Genomic DNA, 17,050 nt, shown 5'->3' with positions numbered 1-17,050 from the left:
TTTAAAGATGATGCTAATGCTAGCTGCTCACATTATTTGCCACTTCCTCCACTAGCTGGATAGCTCTGGACAACTTTTCTCAGTCGCTTTTCCTCCTTGACAAAATGTGACTAATAGCATCCTGCTACAAAGAGCACTGTGAAGACTAAGTGAGCTAATGTATGAAGAAAGCCTTTTGCAAATTGTGAAGAACAAAGCAAGGTATTATTATAGTAGCTTGGTAGGCACTGCAGATATGAGATAGACATGCAAGTTTCCCTACTCCACTTTCCAAAAGCTTATAATGAATTGGGGAAGAGAAAGTCTAAACAAAACTTAACTATGAAAGGTGAGAGATCACAATGGGTGCTACTACTTCTGGGCACTGCAGGAGGTAGAGGAGGGAGACAGGAAGGAGTTGAAGCAGCTACAGAAAGCAATTGAGCTAGGGAGGTCTAGAGAAGCAGGACCCTGAGGATCTCTCTCTATGGAGTATCCAGTTCCCCCCTGGCTGTTCAACACTGATAGGTTCTGCCATCAGCCATTGTTATCCTATAGCATTTCTTCTTGTTCTTTGGATGATGAACTTCAGGGACTTAAGAGCTGAGTATGGCATGAAGAGTATGGACACGAAGTACCTAGAATGGTGCAAGAATTATGAATTATAGGAGATGGTGGGGAAGACCCTATTCTGGGCATGCAGCTCAAATTCCTCTCAACATAAAAGGCATAATGGATGAGCTCTGAATTGGGAAGAAAGAGGTCTGGTTCAAATTCTTGGGAGCTACATGCCCTCGGACAAGGCCCTTTCTCTCTCTGGGTATAGTTTCCATCTGTAAAATGAAGGAATTAGACCATACCCCAGATCCCCCTAATTCTGTGCATATCTGGGTCTTTCCCTAAATGATCCAAGGTTCAAATCTCAGAATCACCACTTACCACAACTGATCTTGGGCTGGCTGCTTCACTTCTCATTTGTGAAATGGAGACATCACTACCTACTTTCAGGGTAACAGTGAGGACATTAAATCCACTTCTGAATAAGTGTGAGGAGCTTAGCAAAGGGCCAGCACTAGAAGTGAGGGGCTTCCTTCTTGCCTCCTAGCTTCTGATTTGAAGCTCCCAGGTACCCGTCTTTCTCCACTAGATTGTGAGCTCCTTGAGGACAGGAGCAGTGTCCCATTTACTGTTGGTAGATTCAGCACCTAACAAAGGGCACAGGAGAGTAAGCCCTTTGCAGATGTTTCCAAACTAAAAATGGTGGGAGTGGCAAGAACCAGCAGTCCAGGTGGGACTGCGAACATTCTGTGGCTCAGTCACCAGGTCTTGCTCCTCTCCTGTCTGCAGTGGAGAAGAGCTTATGCATGTGTATTTGCACCCAAATGCAGGCCTGGGCCCTGTTACACCCTCTCAATGGTATGTGTGCTGCAGGGCACAGGAGTACCAGAACACGTCCTCCTTTCTACTGCCAATATCCTGCTTTTGTTTGTTGCAAGTAGCCCTGGCCAGGCCTAGGAGAGTGGGGAGACAAACGAGTGCAGACATGCAGGAGAGCCACACCAGGCTTCTGGGAAGAACACCTGCCTGGAGAACGACATTACCAGTGCACACATCTGTGTCAAGGAATGCCTTTGAAGGGTATGGCAAGCTACAGAGTCAAAGTCAGCTGTTACAGGTGTCTGAAGAAACAGCTGATCGGAGGGCTGGTTATGGGTCTCTAAGCTGTTTTGTCACAGAACACAATTGGTTCTCACTGGAGTGGGAGACTTAAGAGACTGAGTTTAGATATTAAGAAGTTACTGCTACCTGTTACTTGAATGCCAACCATATTCTAGGTGCTGTATGAGGTGCCTTACTTACATGATCTCTAATCTTGATCACATCCTGCAAGATGACAGGATTATCCCTGTTCTATAGACCAGAGACAGAAAAGCAGAGTTAAGTCACTTTTGTAAAGTCACCCAACACATACATGATGGAGCTGGAGTTATAACGTGTGTGTACTTGGCCATTTTCACTAGACCACATCACCTGAGTAATGCAGCACATCCACTAAGCTGGTCCTCAGGATTTGCATCTGTGAAAATAAGGAGGCTGGAGCCCAAAGAGCTCAAGTCCCTTTGAGCTTCATAAGGTTTCTCCTTAGATCCAAGTACTGAATGTTAAATGGCACAATGATTCTCTTCCTTCCTTTAGCCCACAGCCTTGTGTTCCCTAGCAGTCTCTGCCTTTTTGAGAATCCAAAACACACTCTGGAAATTTAAGGTGCTACCCCCAAAAATCCCCCCTCAGATTCTTGGAGGCCACAGCAACAATATGTTTCTCCCAAAGCCAAGGCTTTTTTCCAGCTTTGTTTCTTAAGGTTTCAAGTGAAAGTCAAAATCTACCCTAGCTGCAGGCTGCCCAAGAGCATCCAGCTTAGAAGTAGTGGAGTTGGTGGCAGAGCCCTAAACCGAGGTCTGAGGCATCAGTTACCAACCTCTCCCAAGCAACCAGAGTGAACAAAGCTAAAACCCTCCAGCCAGAAGAGATCATGGAGAGCCCACATGCACTAAGAACAATATCCAAAATTCCTTTCTCAAAGCACTATAGAGGGCCTGGGTAGCCACAAAGTGAACTGAACCTTGATGGTTATTTCAGTGGGTAGCTCAGATCCAAACTAAGGACTTAAAAAAAAAATTATTTATTTTTAGAGAGATATAGTAAGAGAGCAAGTACGCAAGCAGAGGGGAGGCAGAGGAGGGACAGAAGGAGAAGGAGAGAGAAAATCTGAAGCAGATTCCCCACTGAGCATGGAGCCTGATCTGGAGCTCGATCCCAGGACCTTGAGATCATGACCTGAGCTGAAATCAGTAGTCAGATATTTAACTGACTGAGCCACCCAGACACCCCTAACAATTCCATTTTTAAGTAATCTCTATACCCAATGTGAGGCTTGAACCCACAACCCGAAGATCAAGAGTCACATGCTCCATAGATCAATCTAGCCAGGGACCCAAAACTTAGGACTTTTGAGTCAGCAAGGAACACACAGGTTAAAAAAAAAAAAAAAAAAAAAGATAATCAGGTTGAAATTCTTACAAATATCTCAAGACCTGGGTCCACATTCCTTCCTTGCTTGCCATTTACTATCTATGTCACCTCAAGCCAGTTATTTCATGACTCTGGGCCTTAGTCTACACATCTGTACGTTGGTGATGATAAAATCTCATGAGTTTATGAGAATTACTTACAAATATCTAGAATGATCCCAGGCTCACAGCAGGTGCCCAGTAAATGTTCATTTCCTTCCCTCCCTTTTTAAATTTGAGAACACCAAGGGCAAAAGCAGACAGGTTCCTTTTCCTCCCATGCCTAAGCAATATAGATCTGTATCTTGGCCCAGAACCAAACAGATTTCTGTGAGTAGAGAAGGTCCTAAAATGAATTATTTATCTAATCAATTAGAAACCAATTGATTGTGACGCCTGGGTTGCTCAGTGGTTGGGCATCTGCCTTTGGCTCAGGGCGTGATCCTGGGTCAGGGGATCCAGGGGATCGAGTCCTACATTGGGCTCCCTGCGAGGAGCCTGCTCCTCCCTCTATGTCTCTGCCTCTCTATATAGGTCTCTCATAAATAAGACCTAAAAAAAAAAAAAAAAAAAAAAGAGAAACCAATTGATTATTATCAATTCCTATCAATTGGGAAATAGTTACTGTGTATCTAGGATGTGCAAGACCAAACAGGCAAGGTGCTATGCTGGGAGAAGCCAAGTGAGACAAGACATGGGCCCGCCCTCACTCACATGCAAATTCTTCAGACTAAATGTTTACAGGTAAGTTTTCAACCTTAGGTAGTTGAAGTAGTCACTATTACAATGGATTTTCAAAGGTTAAAGAATAAGCCCTCCCATGTCCTGGTAAAGGCCTGGTTGGATGTTCATATTTAGTCTCTGGAATGAGCAGAAAGACTGTTGGGGAGAAGCTGCTTCCAGCCCCTTGCCTCTAAGCTCTGACTGGGCTAAAAAAAGGGGACATGGGCAGGTCTTTCTGCCACAGCCTGAGGGTACTGTGACCAGGCATGCCAACTCCTCTCTAGGAACAGAAGGGTGGATATAACAGGGGTCTAGAGATGCTGGCCCACCAGAGCCCAGTCTCCTGCCACTGAATTTTCATTATTATTCCTTTTTCCTGCAGACCCTGTAGATTGAAACAGGCTGTCAATAAGACTGTAATTATTATGGACTATGCTGTTACCCTGCTAAAGAAAAATTAACCTAACACATTATAAGCCTCTGATCAGCAAGAAAGCAAGAAGTGTTACCAAAGTGTGTTGATTCAGTTCCAACCAAAAGCCAAGAAACCTGTATATTCAAGTAATTTGTGCCATCATACAAAAGTTAAGGGATTAGGAAAAAATAGAGAAGAGCTTGTGTGTCTCTGAGGAGCCACAGGAGTTGCGAAGTTATAGGAATTACTCACCTGATCTGAGTCCTTCACTTTTCAGGTAAGAGAGTCCTAAAGGAACTAAGGCAGCTGCCAAATGTTACTGCTAAGCTGGGCAGAGTTAAGAATAATTTTTCCCTTAAATGTGGGTTGCTTTAGAATAAAAAGATGCACTTGTTTTCTTCAAGAGGCAATGTGTAAATCAAACCCATTAAATCTATGTTGGCGGGATCCCTGGGTGGCGCAGCGGTTTGGCGCCTGCCTTTGGCCCAGGGCGTGATCCTGGAGACCCGGGATCGAATCCCACATCAGGCTCCCGGTGCATGGAGCCTGCTTCTCCCTCTGCCTGTGTCTCTGCGCCTCTCTCTTTCTGTGACTATCATAAATTAAAAAAAAAAAAAAATTCTATGTTGGACAATAAGGGAAATTCTATAGAAGAAAAATTCTTTAAAGATGTCAGACAAAAGTCACTCCTTAATTTACCTCTTCTGTAAATTCCAATTTGAGGCGTTTTCTTACTCGGGAGCACACCTATAATTGTGCCCCCCCCACTTGTGGCATTGGCGGAGAACTGTGCACTCTGTTGAGCGCAGTCTGTCAGGCAGGCAGGGGGTGTACAGGGTACAGAAATTACATTCTTCATTCCCCGCTCCCTCGTCCCTCCCTTGTGCATTGTCACGCCTGATCATGTCCCCGTGGAATTTGGTTGCGTCACTTTCCTGCAACCACAGCCCTAGAACTCCTGTGGACTTTGTACTCCCCCAGACACTTGGGGTCAAGGACTTAATTTGTTTCACAGAATCTGGCAAGAGTTGTGTTCAGAAGCCCAGAAAGTCCAACTCCTATGCTCTGCAGTGGAGGAAACTGAAGCCCAGGGAGGGGACTGGCACCTGGTCAGAGAGGAGCCCTTGAGGGATGCCCTGTAATAAGGGAGGGAGCTGATGGTGGGAGCAGTATTCTGACCAGTGACTGTGGTGTTTGGTTAGACTGATACCTGGGAGAGCAGAAGGCCTGGGTGGTCCCTCCTGTGGGGTACAGAGCCCTGCACGCTGGCCATCTCTCCAAAAGTGGCTCCAGGAATGCGGCCTCTCATTTGGGGGAGGTGAGGGGGCTAAAATGAGTCAGTACCCCCGACTCCAGCTGGGCAAACAAGAACTAGGGTAGAGAGGGAAGTCAGGCTCCCCAGAGGCACGGAGACAGAGCAGGACAAAGAATAGGCAAACCTGGGGGGGGCACTGGTGGCATGACCCTCAAAAAGTCCAGGTTGAGGGGTACCTGGGTGGCTCAGTGATCTGGTAGTTCTGGGATCAAGCCCCACATCGGGCTCCCCATGGGAAGCCTGCTTCTCTGCCTATGTTTCTGCCTGTGTCTCTCATGAATAAATAAAATCTTAAAGAAAAAAAAAAAAAAAGGCCAGGTTCAGAGTTCATTATCTGCTCTAGCTCCTGAGTTATATCCTGTCCCCAGAGATTAAGAGGGGCACAGCATTCCCTGCTCCTAAGGGAACAACCCCTCCCCCAAGCTGCCTTTCCAGGATTAAGAGTAAGGGGGATTAATGAGGCCCTGGTCTAAACTAGTGGCTACTTCAAATACTAGATTCCACATGGCAAAATCTGCTCTTAAACTCAAGATCAATTCACACTGGCTCTTCAGAAAAGAAGCTCTGCCATCCCTTCAATGTGCTAGGCAAACTATGGGGGCCCTTTTATTGGACTCTCTCTGCTGGGAGAAGAAAGCAGAGACTGCCCTTGGAGGAGGTGTGAGCAGAGGAAGGTGCAGCCTCCTGAAGAATGAAAACAAACGCAGGAAGATGGGAAAGGCTGACCAGAGACCTCCTATGTTAATTCTGTTGAAAGTGGTTGCTTCCTTAAAATGGGGATACATACTGCCCGCAGGCTTTGAGAGAATCAAAGGGTAAAGTGCCCAGCAGGATGCCTGGAAGAGTCAGCACTGAGGACTAGTTCTCTTCTCCCTCCCCCAAATCCAAAGGCTTCCCACCACTCTACCAGGGTCCAGTAATTCCGTGAAACCACATGGTGTTCTGCTTTTCTGCTCAGAGCATGGCCACCTGACTAGTATCCTGGCAGCGAGGTCTGGGCATGAAGCTGGGTTGGGGAAGCCAAAAGGGAGAGGTCGACCAGGACCACTGGTAAGGGGGAGGCAGCCCTTGGAACAACAGGCTGCTCCCAAAGAATGAAAACAAGCCCCACCCTGGTCAGGAATGGCTCCATTCAGGAGGGACCCTGAGGGCCAGAAACCCCCTGGGGAGTTTCTGTTGGAGGTAGGGTGGGGCGGAGTGCAAAGAAAGGCAGGTCAGAAGTAGAAAGTTTCCACATCTCCCTCTGAGAAACCCCACAGAAAAAGGCCAGCAGAGGTCTCAGGCCTGGAGATCCGGACTGTGGGGGGCGGGGGCCGAGGGGGGCCGGTAGTGGTGGCCAGAAGCTCAGAACAGTCTAAAGCCAACTGCCCCACTCTCGGAAGCCCTGGCCAGGCCTTTCCCTAGCAACTGTACTCACCTGGGAGCTCAGAACCCCTTAATGCCAGAGGCAAATGTGCCTGCCCTTAATAGAAAAAACATTTATAGAGCACCTACTGTGTACCAGGTTGCCCACACCCAAGCCTTGCCAGCTTCTTCCATGCTGTTTGACAAAACCTGTCCATCCTGCTTGTTGGGACAAATTCCTGGCAGACAGCACGGCCTGCAGGTAAGACACGTGAAAGCTGGAAGAAAGCACCCTATTTGTGCTCTTCCCCCGGAAGCAGTAACACCAAGAACAGGCAGGGTCACTGGCATCTTTTGGAGGCTCTTTCAGGTATGCCTGGGAAGGAAGGAGAGCCGGAGTTCCCCTGGAACCTCCGTCTGGGCATATCCCTCACCTCACCATTCCTAGAACATGGTGGGAGGCTTCACCAGGCCTATTCTGCTTGGGAAGAGCTTCTGCCTGACAGAAAACGGTGGTCAAGGGACACGTGAAATCTGAGAAGCAGGTTCAGGGAGGCCTCTGCCCTCCCCTCAGGACCAGGGGCCATTAAAGGAGATGGAGAGGGGGACTCAGAGCCCAACTCACCGAAAGGGGTCTCTGGAGGTGAAGTAAGCCGGGATGGACAAGTAACTCCCCATCTTCTTCCCACACCAGATAAACAAGCTCAGCTGCAAACCCGTCTGGGAGTGCCTCAGGCTGGCTGCAGACGGCCACCATGACAGGCCCACGGCTCTCGGCACCTCTGGCTGTGGGCGGGCTGCCCAGGGCTCACCTCTCCCTCCGGAGAAGCCAGAGGGACGTGAGAACTCCGGGCCACTTGCCCCCCGGCAGATTCCTGCAGGGGGTCATGGCTGGGATGGCTCCTCCCCAGTTCTCGGAAGCTCCGGTGGATCCTCAGGACTCCGAGAGAACCACCTCTCTGCAGAGGCTACACACACACACAGGGATTCCTGGGCTGGGGCCGGTGACTAGCTAAGAAAGAAGCGCTGCTGTCAAGTTAGCCTTCTTCTTCAGTCCCTCCCCTGATGAGGGAGGGAGGGAGGAAGAGGAGGGGCTCCTCGCGGAACCGAGGTGTGTGGTTGGAGCAGCTATTAGGAAATAGACCTTGCAGGCAAGGGGTGGAGCTGGGCTGGAGGGAGGCTGCAGGCTAGCGCCGCAGACAATAACCAGGACTGGCTGAGCGTCCATCCCTGAGCTCCGGGAAGGGCAGGGCAGAGAAAGAGAGAGAGCACATTTACCCCCAAGTGTCCCCAGCCTGAGGAGCTGCCCAAAGCATAGTTAATTCTGCTCGGAGGTGAAGGAAAGCACGGGATACCAACTCCAGGCCAAACCACGCCCCCCTGAAGGCGGTGGGGGGGGATGTCTCTTGGGCAGGGGAGGCAGGTCTAGAGACCCAGGTCCAGAGAACTGCCCTCTAGATGCTTTGAGCTGGCATCTACTGGGTCCTGGCACTAGGGTCCCCATTCATCCTTTCCCTCTGCCTGGCCTGGGGACAGCCCCCAGAACTAGCCGACGGGGGCTGCCACTCCATTTCTGGGCAGAGCTGTGCTGAGCAGGAGGAAACGAGGCCTAGAGGGTTAAGTGACACCTGAAGTTTCCCCATGTAACAAGCATTGTATAAGCACTCTCTTATTGCTCCAAGATGGGAATTATCTCCATAAACAAGGAAAGCAAGGTTCAGAGAGATTAGCTAACTAACCCAAGGCCAAAATACTAGTCAGTGGCAGGCCTGGGATTTAAATGTAGGCCCATGTGAGCCCAGAGCTCATTCTCTTTTAGGGGAAATATCTCCCTCAAAGCCTTTCTGCAAGTTGGAGACAGCACAAACCGGAGTCCAGGTCATCTATCACCTCTCTTTCATTGCCAGAACACCATCCATTGGCCTCAGGGGGCAGTGGTGCTTCTTCTGCTGTGGTCATGGCAACCAGGCTGAAAAATGGGGCATAATGGAGGACAAAGCTGGGAGTGCCTGTGCGGATGATGGGCCTAAGTATCTGGAGGGGCGGCCTGGCTGAAAAGCACCAGCTGAGGGGATGACCAAACCAGAGTCCACCATTAGGAAAGCCCCTTATCCCTCTGGCTGCAGGACTGTGAGGGGAGAAGCAAGGTTGCTGGATTGGGACACATCCAGACCCCTCTGTTGGACTTGAGCAGCTCTCTCCCACCAAGCACACATTCTTCTCTACTGAAGTCACCCTGTCACTGTGAAAGGAAAGTCTATGGCAAAGGTGGTGGCTGGGTTACAAGGGAACATTTTCCTATTCCTCTACTGATTGGGCACACAGGTAACAATGAATGTGATAAGAGAGATTGTGTTTGCACCCTGTTATAAGCTACCATTTATTAAACACTTTGTATGTTCCAGGCTCTGTGTTAACTGCTCTCCATCTGTTAATTATCTGACTTAAATTGCCAATATATGGGGTAGATGTTATCCCCATTTAACAGATAAGGAAACTGAGGTTTGGAAGGGTTTCGTCAATAACCTGAAGACAAACAGCTGGTAAGCAGTACAGCTGGGTTTCAAACCTAGTCAGTGTGATTGTAGATCAGGGGTTTCCATAAAGGGCCAAAGAACAAATATTTTAAGCTTTGCAGGCCTACACAAATATAGACTCTGTCACTGCAGTGCCAAAGTGGCCATATATGAAATGTAAACAAATCGATGTGGCTATTTTCCAATAAGCCTTTATTTATAGACAATGAAATTTGAATTTCATGTAACTTTCATGTGCAATGAAATATTCTTTTGCTTCCCCAACCCCAATCATTAAAAAATGTAAAAATCACAGGCCATACAAAAACAGGCAATGGAATATAGTTTGTCAACTGTTCTGCAGCCAAGGAACTCAACCACTCTGTCTACTGCCCTAATAGTGAAGACCAGCTTTTGGCACAATTGCAGAACTCAGCCACATCTATCTACTGGCACACAGATACCACACTCCAGCCCCAGAGGCAGCCAGCAGGGAGTAAGCACTGGACGGGCACTCACCCTGCACCAAGCACTGCTCATAGCACTCACACATACGAATGAATTTAACCCACACTAGTCAGTAGTGCTATGCTCTCTCCCTTTTCACAGAGGGAGGAATTGAAGTACAGAGTTTAAATTGCTTGTATGAGGTTACTCAGCTGTATAAGTGAGAGGTGAAGTCAGGATTCGAACCCAGGCTTTTTATACTGAGCTCCACCATCACTATGCTAGAGTTTGGTCTGGGCCTGGAGCCAGAATGTCTGGGTCTGAATGCGACAATGCACTGTGTGTAAGCCCTTGGCACAGAGTCTGGAACACATTAAGAGTTGATAAATGTTAGCTGCTAATATCATTAAGACTATTGTTACTACCACTATGAGCTAGCTATGTGGCCTTCAGCAAGTCACTGCCTCTGTCTGGGCCTTGGTTAAGTCTCTAAATAGCTTCCGGCTTCAACATTTGTCAACCCTATAAGGGTGCAGAGGGCTCCCTGTTTTCCTTGCATCTCAAGTTGAGTTTAAACCTCTTGAGCCAGCTCTGAGGTGATTGAGATCCCAACCTGAGGGCCACACAGGAGCCACAGAAGAGGTCAGGAAGGTTGGAAAAGGGAAACAACACACAGGATACTAAATGGCTCATCCAGCTGGAGAGCTGGGAGCTCTCTTTCTCCCAGCAATAGAGCCAACTGTTTCTCACCAAAAATCTATTATGTTCTCTTGTAATTCGATCAGGCAAGAAGGGGGCCCCAAATTAAGTCTGGAACTAGCAAATTATCTTCTAATTGCACCCTCTGATTTTCATCTGATGAACAGAGTGCAGATGGAAGAAAATGAAAGCCACAAAGAGACTGGGGCCAGGGAGCCCATGAGCATAACTCCTCTTGACATTTCACACAGCTCTGCTGTTCCAGCGGCGGCGGGCGCAGTGAGTCGGTGTCTAGGAATGTGAGCAGGAGGCTGCAGGCGTTCTCTATTCCCCCTCACTCAGCTTACAAAGGACTCAGTAGGTGGGTGGGTGTGTGGGGAACTAGTATGAGGGCTTCTCAAAGCCATGAAAACGGCCTCCTCCTTAAAGAGGGGAGCAGCCTCTCTGCATGTCGTGAGCGGAAGCCCCTCCTAGGTGGAATCCATCTGACCTCCATAAATCCAGCCTTCAGGAGGAACCACTGAAGGACTGATCACCAGATGTGATAAGCTGCTGGCTGCTCAGACCCAAGCGTGTGGTTCCTCAAGGACAACTTCAAAGGGACTAAACCACCCAGAACTGGGAGGTGAAAGGTCACATTGGAGACTATACATCCCCCTTGTGTCCTTGGATACTGGCCCTGGACGGAAAGCTGCTCTTCTAGGTCCCTAGGGCAGCAGGCAGAGGATTCAGCAGTTATGGATGCCAGAGGCAACTGCAAGGATCCTTGGATTGGCAGTTACGGACAGGATAAAATGGCAGGAGAGGTACTAATCTCCTGCACATTTCACAAGTTGAAAACCTGATGAGGAGCCAAGCAAGCTGATTCTGAAGAATCAGCTGAGATGCAAGAGGTTGAAGGCAATAGCCTTCCAGGCTGGCAGCCCCAAGTGAGCACTCCAGTGAGTAGTCTATGAATCACCAGGACCTCTCCTCAGAAAGCAGCTCTGGTCAGAAAAATCTGAAGTCCAAGGAACTGTGTTCATGTGGGGCCCTCTATTGGCCAGGAGGACTCCAACCAAGAAAGGGAGCTCCCGGGGACTCCATAGTTTCTGAGCTTTGAAAGGTGAGCATTGCCACCTTCCTCTACTGACCATTTGTCCAGCCTCTGCTCCTCCTCTCTTTCAACATGACTGTAGCAGTCATCTTTCTAAAACAGGAGTCCTGGAAATTCCACCGATAGAAATTTTGCCCAGATGGGGTGCCTGGGTGGCTCAGTCTGTTAAGCGTCTGCCTTCAGCTCAAGTCTTGATCCAGGATCTTGGGATCCAGCCCCACAGCAGGCTCCCTTTTCCCTCTCTCTCTGCTGCTCCTCCTGTTTGTACTCTTTCTCTCAAATAAGTAAATAAAATCTTAAAAAAAAAAAAAAAAAGAAAAATTGCCCTGAGAAATATTCCTATAAATGAGCTTGGACATGGATCTAGTACTTTTTAATACTAAAAGATTAGGAACAGTCATGTATCCAATAATGAGTGGGCTAAATACAATTACACATGCTACTACAGAATATTATGCAGCTGTTAAAAATAATGAGGTAGGGCAGTCCCGGTGGCACAGTGGTTTAGCACCGCCTGCAGCCCGAGGTGTGATCCTGGAGATCCGGGATCGAGTCCCATGTCGGGCTCCTTGCTTGGAGCCTGCTTCTCCCTCTGCCTGTGTCTCTGCTTCTCTCTCTGTGTGTGTCTCTCATGAATAAATAAATAAAATCTTAAAAAAAAATAATGAGGTAGACTCCAGGTACTGAAACAGAAGTTGTCCTGAGTGAGATGTAACATAAAAAAATCCAAGTATCAGACACAGTGTATACTATAATCCCACTGTTTAAAAACTCTAGGTGCATAATCCTTAGAGATCATCTGGAAGACTCCACTGCTTGGTTGTTTCACCTTTCAAGTAGTGAGACATCTAGAGGCAGGGATAAAAATAGCATTCATTTTCTACCTTTTTTTTTTTTTTTTTTTTTTTTTTTAAGATTTTTTATTTATTTACTCATGAGCGACAGAGAGAGAGAGAGGGGCAGTGACACTGGCAGAGACAGAAGCAGGCTCCATGCAGGGAGCCTGACGTGGGACTCGATCCTGGGTTTCCAAGATCACACCTTGGGCTGCAGGCGGCGCTAAACCCCTGTACCACAGGGGCTGCCCATTTTGATACTGTTTCCATTTTTTTTTTTTTTACACTTATGTGTGCTTTTTATTTTTATATTCATGAGAGACAAGAGAGACAGAGGTAGAGACATAGGCAGAGGGAGAAGCAGACTCCCTGTGGGGAGCCTGATGTGGTACTCGATGCCGGGATCCTGGGATCCTGACCTGAGCCAAAGGCAGATGTTCAACTACTGAGCCACCCAGATGGCCCAATAAATAAAATCTTAAATAAAAAAAAAAGGAGCCCCAAGTCCCACTTCCTCACATTTTCCCCCTAGTACCCCTGTCCAAAGGCAAAGCCTACCTGGTGTACTACACCTCAGACTCCTGGGGTTATTTCTCTCTCTTTCTTTCTCTTTCCTTTTCTTTCTCTTTCCTTTTCTTTCTCTTTTTCTTTTTCTTTCTTTCTTCCCTTCTTTCCTTCTTTCTTCTTCTTTCTTTCTTTCCAGATTTATTTATTTGGGGGGGGGGGTAAGGTGCACAGGAGAGCAGGGGGAGGGACAGAAGGAGAGGGAGGAAAGAAGCAGACTCCCCACTGATATGAGGCTCAATCCCACAACCCTGAGATCATGACCTAAACTGAAATCAAGAGTTGGCCACTTAACTGACTAAGCCACTTACTCTCCTGGGGCTATATATCCAGCTTCCCCATTAGGGTTAAGCTGGCTACCTCCTGCCCCATTCCACTTCTTGACCCAGCCACATAGGTTTTCCCAAGCCTTTGCCATCTTAGTTCCTCCTGTAATGTCTTCCATCTTCAGGCTGGTGGATGTCTCCTCCTTTTTCCAGGTCCAGTTCCAACAGAGCACTCCATCTCCTCCGGGAAGAGTTCCCTTCATGTGTCCCTAAGCACCACACACAGGAAGGGCTCTAAGCCAGTATCTGTCTAGTGCCAGATCAAACTACATGCGGCCCATAGCAGATTCACATTGCACCCAGAGATGCCCACTACATAAACATATGACTCAGGAACTCCCTTATGAGCAACTACAGTACTAGAGTGATGATGGTAACTAAGGTTTATAAAGCATTTTCAGTTTACAGAAAATGAAAATACTTCATCTAGTTTAATCCCTGCAACAACTTCACAAGGTATACCTATATAGCACAGACCGGGTAAGGGAAGTCAAGAGGTGTTAGGTGATTCATCCAAGGTTACTGCTGGGAAGTGCAAGACTGAGATTAAAAGCTGCCTTGCTGACCTCAAATCCCATGCCTTTTTCTCAGCGTGAGCCCTAGCAAGGTGTTTAGGAATCTCACCTCTCCAATACAGGGCCTCAAACTGCTGGGTGTGTTGAATTCCTGCACCTGATTTTTCTAGGTTTCCTGCTCACATTCTTACTGTCAGAACTTGCCAAATGCCTTGTGGAAATCAAGAGAGTGTCTCATGACTTCCAATCCAGTGAAAACATGAAGTCATGACTAATTCACTACCACTGAATCCTAGTGATGGGCTCTCTTCTAAGTGTTCACTGTCCATCTATTCTATCATCTGCAAAATTCCATAGAATTCACTAGAATTTGATCAAAAGGATTAATTTGATCAAAAGTCAAAAGGATTATGAGTTTACTTTTTCCTTCTTTTTGAAAACTGAATCAGTTAGCTATTTCTGCCTTTATTTTGCTAATGGATCCCTGTTATATAGCAGGTGTGGATCAAATAATCAAAATACTTGGATACTGTCCCCATTCTCTGAAGTTTCTCAAAAGTTACTAATAGTGGTTCCACTACTATGCTACAAAGATTTTTCATTTTTTTTCTTTTTTCAGTATACTGGGAAATAATTTTCCATCTAAAAACTAAACACATTTCATGTGATTGGGTATCCTTATGCATCTTGAGCTTCCCATCCTCCCTTCCTAGTTTTAAGTTCATGAGCTGTAAATCAAAGGATTGGACTAACTCTCTAAGGTTCTATCCAGATTTCCATGACACTTAAGATGGATGCCAAAGATTATCTTTTGCTGGGTGTTTGTTAATATGACACCACATTCCAGAAGTTGTGGACACTTGGTTCCCACTCTGCAAAACACTAAGTTCCATGAGTTAGGCACTGAGGTAGGCTTGCTCACATACGCTTTCATTTAATTCTTGAAACTTGGTGAGGTTGAGGTTGCCATCTCCTTTCTATGTATGAGGAAATAAGGTTCATAGAGAAGGCTGTGATTCAAGGTCACAGGTCTAGGAATTGGCAGAGCTGGGATTTAACCCAAATCTTTGGATTCCAGGTTCAAGCAGTAAAGTTGTCTCAAATAACTATTTTACACTTGCTATTTGATTTGCAACAGTATTTCTGAAATGTGGTAGAGAGAAGAGTGCATCAGACTCTCAGGGACAGTTTGCTGAAAATGAGATTCTGGGGCCTTAACTGAAGCCTACATAGTATGGATTGCTGAGACCGTGTCCAAGAATCTGTATTTTAAACAAGCCCCAGTATCTCTGAGGCACACTGAATACTGAATCTACTACTTTATTCTTTCTTATGGGCTCTTCCACTTGATTTCATCCTTCTCTCACACTAACCTTTTTTTTTTTTAAAGATTTTATTTATTTATTTATTTATTTATTTATTTATTCATTCATTCATTCATTCATTCATTCATTCATTGATGAGAGACAGAGAGAGAGAGAGAGAGAGGCAGAGACGTAGGCGGAGGGAGAAGCACGCTCCATGCAGGGAGCCCAACACAGGACTCAATCCCAGGTCTCCAGGATTCCACCTGGGCCGAAGGCGGCACTAAACTGCTGAGCCACCCGGTTGCCTTCACACTACTAACCTTGAGAGGTGAGCAGGATAGATCGCTATTACCCTCCCAGCTACAAATGAGGAAATGATTCAAAGATAAGTTGTTCACTTTCTTATTCTGAATTAAGCTTAAAAAATAAATGTTTAGGGGCAGCCCAGGTGGCTCAGCGGTTTAGCGCCGCCTTCAGCCCAGGACGTGATCCTGGAGACCTGGGATCGAGTCCCATGTCGGGCTCCCTACATGGAGCCTGCTTCTCCCTCTGCCTGTCTCTGTCTCTGTCTCTGTCTCTGTTTCTCTCATGAATAAAATAAAGAAAATATTTAAAAAAAAAATAAATGTTTAGTGGTTGAAATTTTGGAAAGCCTTGGATCGCTGGGGACTTTCACCATCCTGGTGCTATTCTTACTCATTTGTAACCCCATAGCTGCCTCTCTTTTTTTTCAGTGACATTGTAGTGGTACTCAGGGTATTGTAGGAAAAGATGACTCCAGTATATAGGGTGATCTCATGAAAAGACCACCTTTGGAACTGAAACAAAACACAAGGGCTGAATTAGTCAATTTCAGAAATAGCTGATGCTGCTGTAAGAGTCAGTGCTACTGATGGGAGCCCAGTGGACACCCTCTGATCTAAGCAGGATCACCACAGAGCAGCCTCAGGAAGATATGACCAGAAGATGACTGACAGAAGAAAACTATCCTCAAACCTCGTGCTCTCGCTTCTCTCTAATAAATAAAAAACCTGGCCTGAGGTACTCAGAAGTTTTTTACTGGTAATAGTGACGAACATGAAGGAGAATTTGTTAGCACCCCTCCAGTACTGCCCAGGAAGGGGGATTCTAGTCCTTGGGGGAAAAATTCAAGGCAAATTAGCTGCCACAATGTAGAAGCCATGCCATCCTTTGAGCTTTGATGGTTTCAGGCTTTATAATGACATTTATAGACAGAGATCTTACTCCATACTCTCATTTCAGAAGGAAAGCTCCTGCTTGGGAGAATACTGCAGAGCAAAAATGATGGTGATGATGCATACTGAAAGGGCTTCATCCACATGTCCAAACAGAAAGGTGGTCATTTGACAAAAACATCATTTGTCCAACAAACACTGAGCACCCACGGCACTCTGGGCACTCGGCTAAGCTCTAAGATACAAAGAGAATTTCTTATGCTAAGAGTGATGTTAGATGTGTAAACAAATATCGACAGGGCAATAATTGAGGTATAATAATAACAAAGAGGAAGAAAGTCTCCTCTGTTTGATGGGGAAGGTTCAGGGTAGATTTGGCAAGGCTGGGATGCCTGGGTGGCTTAGCGGTTGGGCATCTGCCTTTGGCTCAGGGTGTGATCCTGGAGTCCTGGGATCGAATCCCACATTGGGCTCCCTGCATGGAGCTTGCTTCTCCCTCTGCCTGTGTCTCTGCCTCTCTCTCTGTGTCTCTTGTGAATAAATAAATAAATAAATAAATAAATAAATCTTAAAAAGAAAAAAAGGATTTGGCAAGGCTCTTTCACAGGGGACAAGATCTATCAGTTGAATCTAAAGGCTGATTACCAGGCAGACAGGAGGCATTTCAGCCTGAAGGAACAACATATGTAAATGTACTAAGG

The 17,050-nt window shown here is 46.7% G+C and overlaps 1 protein-coding gene across 3 annotated transcripts in view; it reads right to left on the bottom strand.

Moving 5' to 3' along the window:
* The window catches only part of LIMK2 (LIM domain kinase 2), a 60,034-nt gene that overhangs the window by 19,506 nt on the left and 23,478 nt on the right, over positions 1-17,050 (bottom strand). The window contains exon 1 of one of the 3 annotated variants that reach the window (XM_025474593.3): positions 7,473-11,915. The exons of the other annotated variants lie outside the window; for them this stretch is intronic. Coding sequence (XP_025330378.1) covers positions 7,473-7,525 — 53 coding nt within the window. The 5' untranslated portion in view covers positions 7,526-11,915. Of the gene's footprint in view, positions 1-7,472; positions 11,916-17,050 lie in introns of those variants that run through there. 3 annotated transcript variants of the gene reach the window in all.

Source organism: Canis lupus, chromosome 26 (genome assembly GCF_003254725.2).
Source record: "Canis lupus dingo isolate Sandy chromosome 26, ASM325472v2, whole genome shotgun sequence".
NCBI lineage: Eukaryota > Metazoa > Chordata > Mammalia > Carnivora > Canidae > Canis > Canis lupus.
Note: the sequence above shows the minus strand (reverse complement) of the source record. Positions and strands in the feature narration are given on the sequence as shown.